This window comes from Macadamia integrifolia, chromosome 13 (genome assembly GCF_013358625.1).
Source record: "Macadamia integrifolia cultivar HAES 741 chromosome 13, SCU_Mint_v3, whole genome shotgun sequence".
NCBI lineage: Eukaryota > Viridiplantae > Streptophyta > Magnoliopsida > Proteales > Proteaceae > Macadamia > Macadamia integrifolia.
In genome coordinates, this window is record NC_056569.1 from 19,460,685 (window position 1) to 19,482,958 (window position 22,274).

The window sequence follows — 22,274 nt, forward strand, 5'->3', positions numbered from 1 at the left end:
TTGAAGGAGAAGAATGAGAAACCAAACGCGTTTAGTTGCTTAGTTTCTTATACTACTAGTATTTTATTTAACATTTGAACAATTCAAAAGAGAACAATGAAGCACGAAGCATTGAACAAGTCTCTGTTAAGATTTTAATTTAAATAAACAATACGGTGGGAACAACTGGGGAGTGGTAAAGAATGGAAAACGAATGAACCTTCTTTCAATTAAAATTTTACCAAAAAAAAAAAATAATAAGGTTTTGTTAGAGGTGTTAATCTGTTTGGTTCTGGTTTTTTTGGTTCAATTCAAGACGGGGTTTTAAAACTCGGAATCAACAACCAAATTAGCTGGGGCCGATTCTCGATTTGAACCGATGAAATTTGGAAAAAATTAGTTAAAATCAGTCAGAAATCAAAGTGAATCAATTGAATTGATCGGATGGGTCAGTGTCGATTCATTGATGTTCGAAACCATGGTTCAAGACGCAATGTGGATGAATTCAAAATTTATTGAAATCGGATAATTTTCATAACCTCAAACCAGAAGCAAAACAAATCGTTTTTATTTGATTCGGTTTTGTGTATTTGGTTTCATTCAATTGATATAGAATCTCAGTAATTCGGTTTTAATTTATTTAGTTTTTTTTTGTTTAATTCACTTCACCTTTTATAAGACTTGAGGATGTCTCTTTTAGTCTTTTTCAATTTAATATGATTTTAAGTACGATTCGAGTTCTTTTTATATGGGTTATCATTATAAAATCTTAATATAATCGAATAAGGTTCAAGTTTTCGTAAGACCACCGTGACTCATCAACAGCATGCAATGCGAGAGAAGAGGTGGGCAGTGATGCGATCACTTCCAAACTATCCCATCATTTAGGTACCGATGAAAGAAAACTTTGTCCACCAAAATAATAGGATTTGATTTTGATTTTAAATGTTAGATTTCAATTCTTATTTTAAATTGACACTCTTAAGTCCATAATGCCATTGGAAACTTTCATAACATTTCAGTACCTCAAAACACAAAGGCTGCACCGCTACAAAACACTAACAATCTTGTTAAATGGATCTTGAGAGAATGGGTCCGGTTTAGGAACAATTTGTGTTTTAGAGGGATTCATGGATAAGGATTATTTCAAAAATCCTGAAATTTATTTTCCCACATTTTAAATTCTACTCTACTGTATTTTATCTTCAGTTTTTGGCCTTTTTCCCTATATGACCCCACCATCTAACCTTTGTTTTTCTGTTCAGGGTCCATAGACCACTAGGATGGCAGCTCAACAGGGCAGCTAGGGGTGGTGTCTCAATTCCAGGACGAGGGAGTGGTCAGCATGGGGGTGTGTGTGAGGAGGAAAAGGGGGGAATTACAGTTCAAGCAACGGAGTGGGGGAAGTCAAACAATCAATCTCTCCCTAAGTGGTAGATTAATGCTCTACCGCAACTAACAGCCACCCCACGCCTCTATTGGATAGAATAACAATTTGAGTTTTGAGACTGTATCAAGGGAAGCCTCTCCATCCGGCTGTAGCCTCCAACCGCATCTCACACCATTCATGGGGTGTGAGGACCCACACCTCAAAGGCGATCTCCACATCCATGAAAAGTGTAAGATGAGGTGGGAGAGTACATCCAGATAGAGAAGATCCAGACTCGAATCAGGGTTTGAATATTCTAATAATTCTAATCCCCAAAATCAAGATTTTGATCCAATCGCATAGTGATGGTCTTCCTCTGTTTTTAATTTCTTCTAGAAGAGGGAAGATGAAATGCTACTTTATTTCGTTGGTGACTGTTGTTACTGTCACACAGTAACAGACGTATAAGGGACTGCTAAAGACTTTGGATGATCGCACAGACTGACCAACCACAGAGACATCCCCTCGTCCCTTATTTTCTTAATGAAGACTGAAGACTGAAGACTAAAGGCTGAAGACTGAAGACTGAAGACTGAAGACTGAAGACTGAAGACTAAAGACTAGAGAATTTATGTACGTAATCATATGAACACGGTTTAGTCTTTCTGACCTTTGATTTCCATATTCTTGACATCTCCATCTTTAGTTCTATGGTCTCAACTTGTTCCAACTTTCAATTAAGATTTGAGGAACTGACTAATGCAGGTCAGACCTGAGAGATAACCCTAAAATAATAATTAATGGATTTTGATAATTGGGAATGAATGATCTGTATTATATAATCTAATTCACAATTGCAGTTTAGACCTAAGAGATCTCGGATCTAGCTCCTCTCCAACGATTGGGGCACCAAACGATGTATGTTCAATTCCTCCCAACTTTTAGATGAGTCATTGGAAGATTGTTGGTGTTGAAGAGGATTTTTTTTTTTTTTTCTGGATATCTCCTAATTTATTAATCAATGGATTTTGATAATGAGAATTAGAGGTCTGTATATTATTATCTGGAGGAGTCATGACTTAAAAACAAGATTGAAAATTGACTGTGGACTTCTACCAAACTTGCTGGTTTTTCTTCTCTAAGGCTATGTTTGGTAGTCAAGAGAAGAAAAGAAAAGAAAAGAAAAAAGTCCTTGGGTTAAGAATTTTTCTTTGTACTTGGTATGTCATCCAAGAGAAGATTCCCCTTTTCAAATTCAAAATTCCTCTTTGGAATTGTGAAATTTTCTTTTGCTCCCCCAAAAATTTTCTCTTAAAAAATACAAGAAAACATGAGAAAATATGAAAAAATAATAAGACAAAAAATAGATGATTACACAATTTATTTCCTATGTATCTATCTCTCTCTTAAAATTAAAAATTTTTTGATTTTTTTTTTCTTTTCTTTTCTTCTCTTTTCTTTTATTTTCTTTTCTTTTCTTTTCTTTTCTTCTCTTTTCTTTTCTTTTCTTTTCTTTTCTTTTCTTTTCTTCTCTTTTCTTTTCTTTACTTTTCTAGATTTTTTTTCTCTTCTTTTCTTTTCTTGGCTACCAAACATAGCCTTAAGTTCAGCTTTCCCCTAAAAATTGCTAGACTCATTTTAATAACCAATAAAAAAATTTATTAAATGACTGGTCCATGTGTGATTTTAGGGGTTAGGTTCCATGAAGACGTTCTAATCATATAACCTGTGAATGAAATAAAGGTGAGAAACTGGGAATGGGATTTTCTTTTGTTCTCCAATTGTGTGAATTGCCTGAAGCAGAAAAGAGTCCTCAACGATGACTTAACTGGAGGTCAATTTCACACCTCTTAGTTGTTAGTTGTTAGGTTGTGCTCAATAGACTTTCGAATTTTCCATGGCTGCCCCAAAATGGGCGCCAGCTAATTTCATGGGAAAAGGCTGGGCACCACGTCAAGGTGGCAGCATGTCCAGCATGTCCTCTCTCTTCCCCCTTTTGAATAGACTCCAATCCTATGATTGGTGAATATTGTTAACTTATTGAAAGCTAAAGCTAAGGATATGTCCAATCCTCTCATTGATTCACTAAATAGTTGGAAAAAATCTCATGACATATTTGAGAGTTCAATATGACTATTGCCATTTCAGCCAACACACAAGATGAGATTTTACCATTGTTGAGAGGCTTTTTGCAAAAGATGAGTGGGAAACTCAATAAGATGTCGGGGAAGTTAAATATATGAGATCACAAATGTAGATCCAATCGTCCAATTATCATTTGTGATGGAAGCTTTGATAAGAACACCAATATATGAGCCGGCTGGGATGCTATCATCATACTTGATCATGCATTTGTTTTGGCTGGCTATGGATTATATTTATGTAGGATGATGGGCACGGAGAGCATAGGAAAGGGGAATTTTCTAAGGGGTGCATAGACCAAAATCATTAGAGCTGTGTTTGACAGCCAAGAGAATAAAAGAAAATAAATGAAAAGTTTAAAGAATTTAGAAAAGAGGAGAAAAGAAATGAAATGAAATAAAATTGTAAGAAAATAAAAATTATGTCTGCTAGGTAGGGGTGTCAATTGGATGGTTTGGTTCGGTTTCGATTGGGTTGAATCGGTTTCGATCTAGGAATGAGGGAGATCAAAACCAATCCGTTAAGGAACTTCGGTTTTTTGTCAGTTTAGGTTTTGGTCCAGTTTGATTTCGGTTTATTTCGATTTTTCAATATTGGGTTAATACTTGTTTAGATCAGTTTATTATTGGGCTTGAACCATAATGAATCTTACATTCTTAACTTATAGTGACAAGATTTGATGAAAAAAAAAAAAAAAAAAAACACTTTAAATTTATGATTAAATCTTGGTTTATCATTGTAAGGGAAAGATAACTAATATTGAAACCAATGGATAACAAATTACTGAGAAGATAACTACTATTGAAATCACAAAATAAACCCTATTATCCAATTATTCATTTAGCTATCCAATTAGTTTTCTATAGTGAACAACGAAATCAATGGAAGCATTATTACAATTACAAATCAATTTCTCTATTCATAACTTAATATTCAATGATTTGTGACAATTCCCCTTACAATAAAGAATTTACTCACTCATATTGTAAAAAATGGAGGGTCAATTCATCAATTTATAATCTCTTAATCATTTATTTTTTATCGGTTTTATTCGGTTTGATTATTGGTCGGTTCGGTTTGAATCGATTTTCAGCTGGTCCCAACATACATCAGTCCAAAACCAACCTAATAAGGATCGGTTTAGTTCGGTTCGAGTTTTATCGGTCGATTTTGTCAGTTTGGGCTAGGTTTTGACACTCCTACTGCTAGGCTACCAATGGAAGAAAATAAAAGAAATGTTTTTTTTTCCTGTGTTTTAGGCAAGATCTTTTTTTTTTTCCAGAAGAAGAAAACTACATCATTCCGAAGGTGAATTTTGAATTTAAAAAAAAAAAAAGAATTTTCTCTTAATTCAAGACATACTAAACACAATGAGAATTTCTTAGATCAAGAAAATAATACATTTTGTATTTTTTTTTTTCTTTTCTTTTCTTTCCTTTCTTTCTCTGGCTATCAAACACCGCTTACGAATCAAAATAGTCAACATCTAAACTGACTGCAAGGATGTGGTGAATTGAATGGAGCAAAGCAAGGAGTACCAATGGCATGGGAACTTTTCAATATTTGATGGGATATTTTTGTTCTGGGTAAAAGATTTGTACACCATCAGCTAAAACTTGAAACCACATGGCATCACCCTTCTAAAGATCCAAATTACTATTAGAAAAAAAAAAAAAAAAGACCAACCCAGTGCATGAAGCTCTTGCTATTGTAAGGTTTGAGAGGGGTTAAGTCCCTATAAAATGTCTTATATACCCTCCTATTTCATTGTTTCCCCGTTATATTACCTCAAGTGTTGGGTTGGATTTCCCTCCTAATGGAGGATGGCCCAAGTTTGCTCACCTTTTTAGGGGAAGCCCATCTTTGTTTGAGGTATATAAGAAGGACATTTTTATCCCAAGAATATTGATGAGGATTTACTCATTTAACCTTATTCATATAATAGGGTTTAAGTGAAAGCAAAAGAGAGAGAGAGTGTGTTGCTATTGGTAAAACTTAGAGAAAAAGAAAAAGGAGCAGAAAAATTTTTGGTTAGTGAACAGTTCGCAGTCATCTTCAAAAGCTCGATCGGATGGTCATCTGTGGTCCAATTGTGCTGATTTTTTTGTAGCAGTTTCACAACACACTGATCTTCATTCTGTATGGTGTGATTGTCGTTTGGTGTTTCTTAACACAATTTTCAGAAATGTTTTTGTTGCCCCTATTTTGGTGAGATCTCTCTAATTTCTTCCTCTTTCTTTTGGGATTTCATCTTGTTGATGATGTATGCCAAGGATATGTTATTCTTGATATTTTGGATTATTGTATACCTCGAATTTCAGTTAGAGAAGACTCTTGTGTATTCTCATTACTTGGAGATAGTGAATTTTAGTGGACTACGGTCCTATGATTTTTACTCTTTTCATTGGGGAGGTTTTTCACGTTAAATTATTGGTGTTGATGTGTGTGTTTGTGTCTCTGGTGAATTTGTTCACTGATTTATGCATTTAGTTGCTTTCTTAGGAGCTTGATTATTGCACGTATTGTGTTTGATAAATTACTCCATCAAACTCTACTTGATTATTTCCTATTAGGTTCACCCAAGATGCGAAGAATTTGTTTCGCGCTTTTGTTAGCTGAGTACTTCTCTCAGTTAGTCCCATTTCTCCCCATCAAAGTGGTATCAGAGTAAGATTGTTTGCTAAGTTGTATCTGGATTGAACAATGAAAACTAATACAAGTAGAATGGTTACTTTGAATGGTTCAAATTATTATGTCTGAAAATAAAAGATGGAGGACCTTCTTTATGTGAAGAATTATTGTCTACCGGATTTTAATACCGAGAAACCCACTAATAAAACTGATGATGAATAGAATATATTCCATTGACAAATATGTGGGTACATTAGACAATGAGTGAATAATAATGTGTTAAAATCATATTTGTAGAGAGACATACGCATGCATTTTATGGTCAAAGCTTGAGTAATTGTATACTCGAAAGACTGAAAATAATAAACTATTTTTAATCAAACAGATGATGAGTTTGAAATACCAAAATGGAACCCCAATGATAGATCACTTGAATTCATTTCAATGAATCATTAATCAATTGGTTACAATGGGTATCAAATTTGATGAAGAGATACAAGAATTATGGCTTCTTGGTATTTTACCGGACTCATGGGAGACGTTTAGAACATCATTGTCAAACTCAACTCCAGATGGTATAATCTCGATAGATTTAGCTATAAATAGTATTCTGAATGAAGAGATGAGAAGAAAGTCAGATAATTCTTCTTCCTCTTTAGACGCTTTGGTCATTGAGAAAAGAGAGAGGAGCAAGAGTAGAGATCCAAATAATAGAGATAAGAGCAGAGAAAAATCCAACAAGTTTGCAAATGTTGAATGCTATTATTATGGTTTGAAAGACCATATCAAGAAATTTTTTTGAAAGCTCAAAAGAGAGAATAAAAAGGAAAAAACCAAAAAGAAGAAGAAAGATGATGATAGCAATGATGAAAGATTTATTGCCATTTCAGAGGACTTTATCATTGTCTATGACAATGATGTTGTTAACCTTGCATGCCATGAGACTATTTGGGTGATTGACAGTGGTGCTTTCATTCATGTCACGTCTCGAAAAGACTTCTTCACATTTTATACACCCGATGACTTTGGGATTATAAAAATGAGGAATGATGGCTTGGCAAAAGCTATTGGCATAAGAGATGTTTGTTTGGAAACCAATATTGGCACAATGTTAGTTCTTAAGGATGTGAAATATGTTCCTGACATCCGCATGAATTTAATTTCTACAGGTAGACTATATGATGCGGGATTTTGTATTACTTTTGGCAATGGATAATAAAAAATCACCAAAGGTGCTATGGTTGTGGCAAAAGACAAAAACTGTTTGACATTGTGTACTTGATGCAGGTAAAGCTTTCCAAAGGCATTGTAAATGCAGTAGAGAATAAGGGTACTATTGAGCTGTGGCACAAAAGGCTTGGACACATGAGTGAAAAATGGATGATGATATTGTCAAAGAAGAAGATTCTATCTGAAATGAACAATACTCATTTGAAAAAGTGTATTCATTGTTTGGCAGGAAAGTAGAACAGGGCCTCCTTCAAGAGTTCTCCTCCTTTAAGGAAGTCAAATGTACTTGACTTGGTACACTCTGATGTGTGTGGTCCTATGAAAACAAGAACACTTGGTGGGTCACTTTATTTTGTAACTTTCATTGATGATCATTCAAGAAAGTTATGGGTTTACACCTTGAAGACAAAGGATGAAGTGCTAGATGTACTCAAGCAGTTTTTGGCCTCGGTTGAGAGATAAACTAGAAAGAAGTTGACACCACAAGACCATTTGATAATTATTGTAGAGAAATGGGTATTTGACATCAAAAGACACCACCAAAGATTCCTCAGTTGAATGGTTTGGCTGAAAGAATGAACAGAACACTAGTGGAGAGAGTCAGATGTTTGCTTTCACAGATAAGGTTGCCAAAAACCTTTTGGGATGAGGCTTTAAGTACAGTTGTGCATGTTTTGAATCTAACACCATGTGTTCCACTATAGAGTTTGGACAAGAAGGATGTCTCTTATAATCATTTACGTGTCTTTAGATGCAAGACATTTGTGCATATTTTCAAGGATGAGAGGTCTAAACTCGATATCAAAATACAATAGTGTGTATTTGTGGGCTATGGTTAAGATGAATTCGACTATGAGTTATATGATCCAGTTAATAAGAAAATCATTAGAAGTCGAGATGTTGTATTTTTGGAGGAGACCATACATGATATTGATAATGTAGAGAAGACAAGTCTTGAACCTAGTGGTGATTTAATTGACTTCGATCTAGTTCCTCCATCCACTATGCCAAAGTAGGTTGGAAATGAAATTCAAAATGATCAACAAGGTATAGATGATGCAGATGCTCCCATACAAGTTGAGACAGATGATAGTCCTCATGAGCAATTACTTATATCAGAAGTTCCATCACCGATTCCACTCAGGAGATCTATTAGAGACCGACAACCTTCCACACAGTATTCTATAAGTGAATATGTATTATTAACTGATGGGGGAGAACCCAAGTGTTTTGAAGATGCAATGAAAGATGAACACAAGAATGAGTGGGTTAAAGCCATGCAAAATGAGATGAAGTCATTGCATGAGAATCACACATTTGAGTTAGTGAAATTTCCTAAAGGCAAAAGGGTTTTGAAGAATAGGTGGGTGTATAACATGAAACAAGAAGAATACTCTTTACATCCACGATACAAAGCTAGATTGATTGTCAAGGGATTCAGTTAAAGGAAAGGCATTGATTTTGCTGAGATGTTTTCTCCAGTTGTAAAGATGTCATCTATTCGTGTGATTCTTGCTTTAGCAACTAGTCTTGACTTAGAGGTTGAGTAGATGGATGTAAAGACCGTCTTCCTTCATGGTGATTTGGAAGAAGAGATTTATATGGAGCAACCCGAAGGTTTCAAAGTTAAAGGAACAAAGGATTATGTGTGCATATTGAAGAAAAATCTTTATGGCTTAAAGCAGGCACCAAGACAATGGTATAAGAAGTTTGAATCAATTATGGGAGAGCAAGGCTACAAAAAAACTACTTCTGACCATTGTGTTTTTGTATAATTCTCTGATGATGAATTTGTTATCCTTTTATTGTATGTAGATGACATGTTGATTGTTGGTAAAAATGCTTTCAGGATTGACAAGTTGAAGAAACAGTTGAGCAAGTCTTTTGTAATGAAAGACTTGGGGCCAGTAAAACAGATTCTTGGCATAAGAATCATCTAAGATAGGAATGCTAAGAAGTTATCGTTATCACAGGATAAGTACTGTGCTTCAAAGATTCAAGATGGACAAAGCTAAAGTGGTTAGTTCTCCTCTTGCTGCTCACTTTAGATTGAGCATCAGTTAGAGTCATTTTACTGATGAAGGAAAGAAAGATATGGAAAGAGTTCCATATGTCTCCACAGTGGGAAGTTTGATGTATGCCATGGTTTGCATAAGGCCAGATATTACTCATACAGTGGGCACAGTTAGTCGCTTTCTCTCAAATCTTGGGAGAGAGCATTGGAATGCAGTCAAGTGGATTATAAGATATCTTCGTGGCACTTCTAACTTGAGACTTTGTTTTGGAAATAAAAAACCTTTGTTAGTTGGTTACATAGATGCAAATATGGTCAGAGATATTGACTCTCTTAAGTCTACTTTAGAATACTTGATTACTTTCTCAGCCGGCGTTATGACTTGGCAATCAAGATTGGAGAATTGTGTTACACTTTCAACTACCAAAGCAAAGTTCATTGCAGCAACGGAAGTTTGTAAAGAGTTGCTATGGATGAAGAAGTTTATGCAGGAGCTTGGTTTCAAGTAAAATCAATATGTGTTGTTTTGCGATAATCAAAATGCTATCCACCTTGGTATGAAATCTAATTTTCATGCTAGGTCAAAGCATGTCGATGTGAGGTATCACTGAATAAAAGATGTTCTAAATTCCAAATTGCTAGAAATTAAGAAAATTCATATAGATCATATGCTTCTAATATGTTGACGAAAGCCTTACCAAAGAAGAAGCTTGATGTTTCTTGTTTGATTGCCGGTATGACGAATCCTTCCACATAATCAGAAAGGGGAGATTTGTTAGGTTGGGTTTGTCTCCTTGTGGAGGATGGCCCAAGTTTGCTCACCTTTTTAGGTGAAGCCCATCTTTATTTGAGGCCCATAAGGAGGGCATTTTTATCACAAGAATTTTGATGAGGATTTACTCATTTAACCTTGTTCATATAATAGGGTTTAAGTGAAAGCAAGAGAGAGAGAGAGAGAGAGTTGCTATTAGCAAAACTTGGAGAAGAAGAAAGAGAAGGAGTAGAAAATTTTTTGGGTTAGTGAATAGGTTGCAGTCATCTTCAAGAGCTCGATCGGATAGTCATCCGGGGTCTGATTGAGCTGATATTTTTACAGTAGCTTCAAAATACACTGATCTTCATTCTGTACGGTGTGATTGTCGTTTGGAGTTTCTTAACACAGTTTTTCAGAAACATTTTTTTTGCCCCTATTTTGGTGAGATCTCTCTAATTTCTTCATTTTTCTTTTGGGATTTCATCTTGTTGATGATGTATGCCAAGGATATGTTATTCTTGATGTTTTGGATGATTGTATGCCTTTAATTTCAGTTAGAGAAGACTCTTGTGTATTCTCATTATTTGGAGATAGTGAATTTTAATGGACTACGGTCCCGTGGTTTTTACTCCTCTCATTAGGGAGGTTTTTCACGTTAAATTGTTGGTGTTGGTGTTGATGTGTGTGTTTGTGTCTATGGTAGATTTGTTCACTGATTTATGCATTTAGTTGCTTTCTTGGGAGCTTAATTATTGCATGCATTGTGTTTGATAAATTGCTCCATCAAACTCTACTTGATTGTTTCCTATTAGGTTCACCCAAGAGGGGAATAATTTGTTCCGCGTTTTTGTTAATCGGGTACTTCTCTCAGTTAGTCCCGTTTCTCCCCATCATCAAGGCCTGAAATTGCACAAGGGTGGCGGTAACTAAAGAACTAAACAATTAGGTTCTATAAATATAATGAAAGTGGATGAAACCAAGGTGGAAGTGGTTCAAAGGCTTGCAAACAATACTAAAATCGGTAAGGGTAGGGAGGTGCTAGTTGTGGATTTAATTTTTTTATTTTTTAGTATGAATTGTGTATTTAAATTACTGCCTTATTTTATTAATGTTTATTTCCCTTGAATTTAACTAAAAAAAAATCCAATATAATCATTACTCATCTTATAAATAAGAATATTTTCCAAAAACCAAGTGGATTAAACACTAATATTTGAAATAACTAATTAATATTATTTTATAACCTTGGTTACAAGAATATACTTTTATCTAGGGGTGTCAATCGGTCGGGCCGGATAGATCTCAGTCAAGCCTAACCAGGCCTGGCAGTGTGAAATCCTTGCACCGTGAATGCCTGTTTACTTAAACGGGCCTAGGTTTGGGGGTCATGGTACTGTTTGTAATCAAGCCGATCGGTGTCAGGATTTAATGGGACTACCTTAAACAAGCCTTAAACGGGCTATGAGCTTATTTAATTCTAAACGAGCTCTAAATGGGCCTACCCTAAAATCATTTTTTAAAGGGATTAAACTATTGACATACAATTTAAGCATTTTTCTTAGAATTTAAGAAAATAAGATTCTTATAAAAGGTATTTACAATTTAAGCATTACTCATATTTTGTAGTATTAGTGGTAGAATAGGTATTTACAATTTAAACATCTTTCTAAAGATGGTCGGGTCGGGTCGGGTCGGTCGGGCTAAGTGAGTCGGGCCTGTCGGGCTACTACTCTGTACCGTAAATGCCAGTTTAATAAATGGGCCGGGCTTACCGGTTCAAGTTGGGCCTTAAGCGAGTTGGGCTCGATCAAGCCTACCGGTGCAGGCTCAGGATTGACACCTCTACTTTTATCCATTCAATTCATCAATACATGCATATCAGTAAGCAATTTACCATTCTACCACATGCAAATAGTCAAATCCTTAAATTTTTCGAAGGCATGAGAAAATATCAAAATTAAATTATTAAATTAGTCATATAAAAACCATGCTTTCTCATTGAATTTTATAAAATAACTCAAAACTCATTTATCAAAAACCCCCCACACAAAATGATTGCGTCCAATGCAGTAATTGATATTTTTTTTATTGAAAGGTCATAAGAATATTTATCCTTTCCACGCACACATATCAGTAAACAATTTATCATTCTAGCATGTGCAAATAGCCAAATCCTTCAATTTTTGTAAGTCATAAAATAATGTCAAAAGAAGTCCTTAAATTGGTCATTTTTTATTATAATGAAATGCTTAATATGTTGATTGTCATAATTGAATTTTATGAAAATAGCTACCTAAACTCACTGTAACAAACCCAAACTCATTGAATTTTAATAAAAAAATAGCTATCCTAAACTCATATAAAAAACCTCCCACAAAATGATTGCATCCAATATATATTTATATATTTTTTTTTATTGAAAGTACCTAGACAATAACATCCAACAAGAAATAAGTAAATCCATCCACAAAGCAAGTGTAGAACCTTTACCCAGACCAAATTTATTGTACTACCTCCAACTAAAGTCAACTCTATATTCAGGGTTTATCTTTCTTCATCCTTTACCCTACTCAGGCATCATCTCCAACCCCTTTCTCTCTCTCTTTCCTCATCACATCAAATTCTGGCCTTACCGCTTATAATGAACACTCTGTTAACTAAAAACTATATTCCACCTTCACCAATTGTTAGCTTCTAGGGGACCTAATGTATTGAAATTTGTCAATCTTCAGGGAATATTTCTTACAAATTTGGGGTGCTTAATTTGTTGATGGGTATATTAGGATGGCAAAGAGGGAAATAGAATAAAGGATGCAATGGGGTATCTTTATATTGATCATGTAGTACATGATGTCCAATTACTCCAATACAACTGTCGGAACCGGAGATCAATATTCACCTGATGGCATATTATGAATTTGATAAGCCTACCAAAACACAGCATATGCCATTATTCTCAAATGACAATGTCATTGTTTGTTGTAGAGACTTTCTCAGGTGTAGCATATGAACTAGTCCACTGCATTCCCTTCTGATGCACAAAGGTATGAAACAGTCACTCTAAAATTGAATTCAAGCATATGGATATCCTAATTCAAGTATTTAAAAGAGAAATATGGTAGACCAATGGAATAGCAGCATGGCAATATCTCTAAAATACTGAAAAAGCCATAAGATGAACAGAACAACAAAACAGAGTAATTATAACCGCAGGATTGTTCATGATAGTAGAGTTGAAAGTCTGTCCTGGGATTTCAAGACCCAAATATGGATTTGTTGAATGTGGAAGAAAAACCAGATATATATTCAATTAGGATTCATGTGGCAGACCAAGACAATTGGGGGAGTGAGAGAGATAAAGCTAGAGTCACTGGAAAACATTCAAGTTGCCAGGGATGAGAACTTGGGCAAAATTGTAATTATTACAGGCAAGCTACTCTGTACTCTGTAAAAATTAAATCAACACAGCTTTACTTTCAGATGAAACTCAATCATTTACAATCCAGCTGGCATGCACTGTATTTGCATACCTCATTACACTTTCTTCAACCAATTTACATGGTTTTAGCATACAACCTGATGAATAAAACTGTCAATTAGTAATCTTAACACAACAGCTTGTATGTCTAGACAAATCTAAGCCTGATCGTATAACACAAGCTCATCCTCAGCATTCAGACCTGATGAATCAGTAGATATGTCATTGTCTGCAACCTTTGCACCACGTCTTGCTCGTCTGAGAAGACTTACCCTGCGAAGATTTAAGTGTATGAAACCAACTTTAACTGTCCTTTTTCTCATAGCTTTTGCTTCACTGTGCTTCTCCAATCCAAGTTTAGGCTTATTCTGGGTAGCTTTGTCACTGCCGTCTACCTCCCCTCTTTTGAATTTCTTGAATGGCCGCTCATGTAGTTGACTTGTAACACAAAGGTGGCCAAAATGGTACATAGGGTCAGTCTGGCAAAACAAGGAAGAAACTATGCCCTTCATGTTGGTAGGCTGAACAAGTTGAATAAAGTCCTGTATTTCACAGTAGCATGAGTGATCAGAGTATGGTAGTGAGTAGATATAATGATGAACCGTTCGGAGATTGCATGGCTTTTCATTCAGCTGACTTCCATTTGCATGAGCTCCAACATCTGCAGTCACTTTTTCTCCAGTATCGTAGCAAAATGGAAGAGAAGCAAGATTATCTTCATTCTCTTTAATGGGTCTCACCCATGGAAGACCAGAAGGCATGATTCCAATTGTTGGGCGAATTGTATTTAATCCCTCAAGGGTGTCATTGCTAAAACTGTAACAGGGAACAGCTCTTACTCTAGTAAGAGAAGTATTGGTCGTGAAGATATCATGGAATCCAAGAAGATGCATTGTTTGCAAGCGTTCTGGCCACACCCAAATCTTCAAAGAATGCCACAAAGAATTGAAGATAAATAACTAAGTTGAAAGCCGACAAAACAAAAGTTTTTCTTTTAATTAATAGATATTTTCCCAAAGTTATCAAACTTTATCATAGTAACCCGTGGTTGATGTTAAAATGTGATATTATAGTATATATTGGGAATCGAGTACAATATTCCCATTAAGTGAAAAATAATAAATGAAGTAATGTTTAGTTCAAGTTCTAACACTGTGGTTGTTTACTTACTATTACTAATAAAAAAGTAAATGAAGAAGTAACGATTACAAGCTTGAGCACCTAAGAAACTCAGAAGGAAAAATATCCAATGAAATGAAAGAATTAGATAAAATTGAAAGTGTTCAGTCTTTTCACTATTTTTTTTTTTTTTTTAGTTGAAGACGCCATTACAAGTTGCTACTGTGGCTTTTAGCTTGAAAGGAAAGGATATTTCATCAATCAAATATGAAATGTGATGCAGATTAGTTTCCTAAATAGGCTTGTTTTATTATAAATAAGCCTAGGGTTGGGTTCCATACATGCTGGGCCTTTGATCCCATGTGTTTTGAGTGTAATAGACCACTTTTATGGGTCTAAAAGGGGGCTCTAAGATTGAGTACAAGATTACTAGTTAGTTCCCCTTTTAGTTGAGTTTGATTTGAGTTATATTTGTTTCTTTAGGAGTCAAGTTATTAATTGAGTCAAGTCATTAGTAGTTAATTTCCTTTTTCAACTAGTTTTTAATTTCAGCTTTTAGTAACTATTGTATTAGGAGAATATTTGATTTCTTTTTTGAGGAACCTTCTATTTTGTAATTCCCTCCCCATCAACATTATAAATAAAGCAAAAGAGGCTCCTAAAGCTTAGATGATTTTGATAAGCAAATTAATGGTTGTTGCTATTGTCTTCTCCATGAAGAGTTGTCTTGTGTTCGATCAAGGCTGATGGAATTGGTGCTTGATCCAATTGACTCTCTGCGGTGTAAAGCCCGAGAGGTCCTCTTCTACTTTATTAGCTTCTTCTTCTTTGCTGTTCAAGGTGTTACAGATCTGCCCTAATTCTACAGGTATTTAAATCACTTCCTCTCAATTCTGTCCAGAGAAAAAGAGGGTTCTGTGAAGAAATTTCAGATTCTGCCCAGGCCTATCCCACCATCAGTTTGGTCCGATATTTTGACCAGAGGATCCCCTCACCTGGGACAGAACTCAATCCACACAGGAGCCTATTCTGATCAGTGGTCTGCAAGATGTTCGAAATCACCATATTCTGTCCTGCAGTGCTAACTATTCTGTTTTCAGACCTGGAACAGAGATCGGCTGATTGGCCTGCTTACTTCTGATTATCTAACGTCTGGTTATGTGTGTTGATTGACTTTTGGATTGATTTTCTGTCTCCTAACTACCCTATCCAGCTAGCTATATCGTGATCTCAGAATCCCTGATTTCTGGACTCAGCAGACGATTCCTAGTTCTGGTTTTAATCAGATTTTGACCTCTACCACTTTTATGCCTTTACTATTGGTTGTTCTTTAGTTAAAAGTTCCTGCAGATTGAGACTTGGTTAGACCCTTACCCTAGTTTACATTAAAATGTCATAAATGGGCAGTGCTATAAGTGCTATAGACACTGAGTTTTTCATTATGAGCTAATTTTCACCTTCCATGCCAGTGTTGAGAGACAAAGTAGTGCCCTAAGCAAAAAGTTGAGCATTGATAGAAATGCCCCATCATAAACTTGATTTCATTGGGTGTCTTTTTATAATGTAAGGGTTCCACTATGTTTAACAGACCTAAAATAGGGTGTCCTACAAGTTTCATGGCCTAATTTGGCCACAAAACCAAAATTCCCAGAAAAAATACCAAGTTTCAGCCAAAATTTCAGTGTCGACCAAAACATTTCGGTTTTGGGCCTAACTGATTCAAGGCTAGAAACTGAAACCTCAAACCTTGCATTAGTAATGGTAATAGTGTAGGCCTAGACCACCATTATAAGGCCAATCAATGGCAAAGCCATAAACATGGAGTACATAGGAAGGAGGATGACCCACCATTGGGGCAGCAGAGTAATCCTTGTCCATGAATTGCCAGAAAATAACCCTATTGCAATCCTTCTATGGACGTCTTGTATTTTTTGTATTTTTTTTTTTCTTCTTCTAGGGTTTTAAAACAATTTCTCAAATGCAGGACTAAAACTGTAAGACACTACTTGGTGTGTATACATAGTATCCAAGCATGGCTTACTGCATAGTGCCACTTTCTTGGATGTGCATTATGTGATCAGTTGTGTGATTTATAAATCATATTCCTGATCAACCATACATCCTCCTATGTAGTAAAGGCATGAAGAAAAAATACACCTTTATTTTTAGTGCTCTCGAAATGTTAACAAGAAGTTCTTCTTTCCCCAACGTGTTAATGCCAATGATGATATCATGTTCAGGATGGGAAGCAATAACATCAATAACCTGTTTTTAGACACAGAATATAATCAATTAGCAAGACCAAAATTTACATAGCTAGTACACCTTTAATTCAATCGAGAATATTGAAAGGAGCATGCCAATATGCATATTAAAGTACATGAACAGTATAATTTCCAAGCACCTAAATGGCAGCAGAGATGGGGAAAAAGGTTTTTGCGAAAAGTAATTATTATTAATATTTAAGAACCAGAATACAAGAAGAAAAATGAATAGATCAACATCTTCAAGGCTCTAGTTCTATAACTTCTTGTCAAGTTCATTTACTTAATAGCATTATTTTCTAAACTTAACAAACATCTGCATTACAGATTGCTGGGCAGTCCTAAGTACAAAATTTGATTCTAGCAAACTTCGTTTTTCTTTTCTCAAAATTTTCATGATTAAAAGATTGTGACTGCATATAAATGTTCTCAAAATGCCAAGGCAAGATCAAGCAATTATTCTGACTAGTCAGCCATCAAGTAAAATGACATGCAGTTCGAACTTCAACATTTGACTCCCTCCAGCTCTATATGATAATTTCAGCTGAAACTTAACTATTCTGATAATTTAAAACAAATACAGTACTAAATATCCATCACAACTGAAACAAACATGCAGTTATGAATTAACACCTCTATGAATGACTATGCCACCACCCTAACTGTCCAGTTGTTTCTGCGATCACTTGGAACATCAGGCATACCTAGGAAGACGATCTGGCAAACCACCTCATCACCAGTCAACACAAAATTGACAATACTGTCATTGGATTAGGCTGAACGAAATGCAGGAATGACTAATTGTTCTCAGTCTAATAGTTGCACAACAACCTACCCATTATTGCTACTGAAGATACGGGGTTGACTCGTGTTGACACAAATAGAATTAAAGCAGATATATAAAAGAATTTCAAAAGGTGGACAGTTGGTGAACTTAAGAATATGTTTCGGTTTAAAGAACCAAATAAACTCAACTGAACAAGCCTTATCCCAGATATTTGGGGTCAGCTGCACTCGTTTAATGAAACAAAGCACCATTCAAAACATCTTATGATAAAAAATCAAATTAGTAATCCAGTTTATCTGTAGCCAACAAGAGTCAAAGAATCATCGTAGAAAGCAGGGACAAGAAATTCCTATTGAGTCATGATGAATCAACAGATTCAAGGGGGCGAGGGGAGCCAAACTGTTATTGGTTAAACAAGTTCCTAAAAATCTGCAAAGGTTAAACAGAAAAATGAGCTATTGCTTGTTTTCAGCCTACCAAGGAAGGGCATCCACATGGCATCTCAAATGGCACCCAAATTGTGTGGACAGGTACACCTCAAGGTCCCCTACTCACATTAACTTTCAGATGAAAGAGTTGGCCATGTGGAAAAATAAAGCTTATAAAATCAATGCCTACCAATGTGGTGTGCACTAATGCATGGACTACCAGAGGATGCATGATAATACATGAATACATGGATGAACATGGGAAGGTACTTGACTAAATTATGCTATAAAATTTGACATGTGGCTCATCTAGAGCATGCCTCTCCATCCAAAGGTCAGAATTGCCACAGCACCTTTTCATATGGTATAATGAGGTGGGTTGCTTGAGAATCCCTTCCAGCGGGGGCCGCAGAAAAGTCTTTTTGCCCAAAACAAATTTAGATGTTGTTCTAGCATTGTTTTTATCGATGAATTACACTATTCTAGCATTATACGTATGCAATTTTTCAAAATAGAATCAGAAACCCTCACAACTTCGACAAATGAATAAACTTAGTGTTAAGAAAAATAATTAGAATGTATAACTCAACTGGTTTTTTACCACAATGCTACTACAAGCACTCTGGACTCCTTGAAATAAATTGCTTAATGTTTGACACTCTTTAACACTAGTTCAAGTAGATCAACTTAAGACTCTACCACCCATATGGTACAATCGCCAAGAAATTCATTCAGCCACAATATCATATGAACCCAGAAATGGACAGAGATGGAGGTGAACCTGCTGAGCAACAGCTTCTCGAGGAGGGAAGGAATACAATGGATGACAGTAAGTATTATCTAAATAAAGGAAATCCAATTTATCACCCTTAAGTGCATTGAGGAGCGTGTTCTTCCCTAAAAGTGCCCTCTCACTGTTTGCTTCCCAACGAAAATCACCAGTGTAGAGGGTGCAGCCAAAGTCACCACAAAACAAGAACATGACAGCACCTGCCCAATAAAACATCCACGAATAAATAATCATTGGGGAACAGAGGGAAGAGAGGCAAATGCATAAAATGGGGTCTAAGAAACCCATAAATTGAATAAAAGTATAGAAATATGAAAGAGAACCAAATGCAAACCATTCGATTCAGAAACGAATGCAACGTACCAGGGCAATGGTGAGCATCAATGGCGGTAACACGAACCGAAGTCTCCAATCCGGTGGAGGGAGAAACTAAAGAAATTGAATATGGAATTCCGATCTCCATAACCGTAAGAAGAGAAAGGCGGAAACCAGGGAATTTAAACGGGAAGAGCTTCGCCGTAACGGGGGAGCAGAAGATTGGGCCCTTGCTCCACTTGGAAGACAAGCCCTTGGTGTGATCGGAATGGAGATGAGTGAGGAAGTAAGCCTGGCTATGCTTGCTCCATCGATCAACACTAATCAACCCCTTCTCCATTGTTCAGAGAATCCACATGTTTTGCACTAAATTACCACGGACTACGGAGTAGCTTTTCATTTCAGGTTCTTCGTCTAATGGGGTTTTCAGTTTTTTCAATCTTCAGTTTGAATTAAGCTTTCCCTTTTGGCGGGGGATTTCTTCGTTTTGAAAATTTTGAGAAAAGTAGGAAGTGGGAAGGAATGTATGGTTTTACTGCCTCGTTCCTTTAAACCCCACCACCCCCCGCGGCGCTCCCTCTTTTTTTTTTTTCATCAAATCAATCCTCTGAATATTATTTATTTATTTCTTTTTTCAAGAAAACAGTATTTATTAGAGAAAATCAAGGAGGACAAAGTCCTTCTAGGATTACAGTAATTGACAAGGCCGATTGGTGGATTGAGCCACCAAACTTAGGAAATTCCTAACAAAGATGCAACCTTATGAGCTTCCCAATTGTTTGATTGGGGAAACAAACGAAAATCAACAAAACTAAAGAAAGACAACAAAGACATGATGTCCTCAACTATTACTCTCGCTGCCCAATCAAGGGAGGAGATATTACAGGTCCCCCTGATGATAGATTGACAGTCACTTAAAACAACTAATGCAGGAAGATGTAACACACATGCAAGAAGAATTCCATCCAGTAAAGCCTCAACTTCCATAGATGCAGCAAAAGCGCTAGTCCCAATCTCGCTTTTGGCTATAATAAACCTGCCCTCATGGCCTTTAATCACAACACCATAGCCTCCCTTATGAGTTGTAGATCGCCAAGCACCATCTGTGGATATAACAAAATGAATAACCTCCCGAGTTTAAAAAGGCAAATTATCAATAGTAGAACACCCATATTTGAACTCTGAAATGCTAGACAAATGTTCCCCTCTACAATAGAAGCAGCAATGCAAGTCATTGTACTATGAAGGTTGGGATCCCCATGGTGGAATACGTACCACATTGTTTCTAACCTTCCAAATCTGCCAAATTGTAGAGGACCAAGTAATGTGAAAATCCATTAGACAAAGAACATCTTTATATCTTACAAAGAGGAAATCAAGCCAATCCTTAATATCTCTACCATTGAAATCAGCAGTGTTAAAACGCAGCGTAGAAGCAAGCCAAACAGTAGAGGCAAATGAGCATTGAAATAATGCATGAATAATAGAATTCTCAGCATTTGCACAAATAGGACACAAAGCATGAGACAACAATTTTCTTTTAAACAATTGTTGTCTAACTGCTATTAAGTTCACACAACACCTCCAAATGAACAATTTAATTTTTGGGATTAAAGACAACTTCCATAAAACACTCCAAAAAGGGTTAGGGGTAGAAGTGTTAGAACTCCCTATGGGTTTGAGTTTGAAACCCTATTGAGGAAACCACACAGGAAAAACAAGAACACGAATCTAATAAAATTATGGAGGATCGATTTGTACCTTTCACCTAGTATGCTGAAGATGATTGATGTTGGTCACTCCCACTTTCGCTCTCTTGGCTTGGCTATGGATCTTCTACAGCCCCTTAAACCTCCTTGGTTCTCTCACTTTAGTGGTAAAGTGGGGAAGAGTGAATAATGGCTGTAGGGACCCAAAACCTAGTATTTATAATACTGTCCTGCACTCAAAACCCTAAACCACAATGGGTTGAGCCAGCATATCCCTAAGCTTGAGAGTGGACCGAACCGGTTCATGCAATTTGACTCTCACCCATTTAATCAACCCGAATAATTAATTTAGCCCATAAATCCAACAATCTCCCACTTGGGCTACATTAATTATAAGGATGTCTTTTAAATTGGTGTGGCCATAGAATCTTATTACATTAACCACTCTTACTGTGATTCAGTTGAAAAACCACTCACATCGAATAACAGCAGAAGATACACCTCAATATACGGCATACAACTTTCTGTTATTACAAACATAAGTAAGTTTCTTAACACGAATCTATGTGGGATACCATCACAGAAATATTGACATATCCTCAAATTACACTGTTGTCATTCCATGTAGGTCCTTAACTGTGATATTAACCTTCACTGTGGCAAATCGCCTTTGATCTGTGGTTAATATCTAACTGTGGCCTTCCGCCTATAAACTGTGGCAAATATTGCCTATGAACTGTGATAAATACTGTCTTAAAATGTGGCAAACATTACCTTTTGAACTGTGGCAAAATATTACCTATAACCAAGACAATTACTGCCTATAAAAACATTCTTAAATGAAATCATAAACCAAATATTTCAATAAATAACTGTGCATAATGTAAATGCTAAAACTTAACCATAATTCATCAAACTGTGCCCCAAAACATACGGGCTAAGGTTCAAAACATAAACAAATACTAAACAAAATCAAAGCTCCCACTAATCAAGCATTTCAAATAACTGTATGTAAAGAAATCCTAACTACTTGATGGGACCAAATTTTACTTGCTCTCAATTACTGGTGATCATTCTACCTCACCCTTTCTTGGTATCATCCTGCTTATCAGCCCCAGAATTCTTCCTCTTCTCTAACCATTTCTTGAAAATAAAACAGTCCTTCTTCACATGTCCTTTCTTATGGCACCAGAAACACTCTACGTTGTTGGTATTCTCTTCATCCTGAGCCTTTTGAGATGTGTCAAGTTCTTGAGAGCTATTAT

The 22,274-nt window shown here is 36.0% G+C and overlaps 1 protein-coding gene across 1 annotated transcript; it reads right to left on the bottom strand.

Moving 5' to 3' along the window:
- Nucleotides 1–13,487: 13,487 nt before the first annotated feature.
- LOC122058823 (5' exonuclease Apollo) lies at nt 13,488–19,845 on the bottom strand. Its single transcript, XM_042621510.1, has 5 exons — nt 19,349–19,845; nt 18,977–19,185; nt 16,874–16,981; nt 13,800–14,520; nt 13,488–13,695 (listed from the first exon to the last, which is right to left on the bottom strand). The coding sequence occupies exons 1-5, from the start codon at nt 19,638–19,640 to the stop codon at nt 13,607–13,609; spliced, it is 1,419 nt and encodes a 472-aa protein (XP_042477444.1). The 5' UTR covers nt 19,641–19,845; the 3' UTR covers nt 13,488–13,606.
- Nucleotides 19,846–22,274: the final 2,429 nt, after the last annotated feature.

Excerpts from the sequence above, each read along its gene's own strand:
- LOC122058823 (XM_042621510.1), bottom strand. The coding sequence starts at position 19,640 with ATGGAGAAGGGGTTGATTAGTGTTGATCGATGGAGCAAGCATAGCCAG. Across the intron at positions 16,982-18,976 it reads GAGAAGCTGTTGCTCAGCAG|GTTATTGATGTTATTGCTTC; the intron begins GTTCACCTCCAT and ends GTCTAAAAACAG. Across the intron at positions 14,521-16,873 it reads CGAGAGCACTAAAAATAAAG|ATTTGGGTGTGGCCAGAACG; the intron begins GTGTATTTTTTC and ends CATTCTTTGAAG.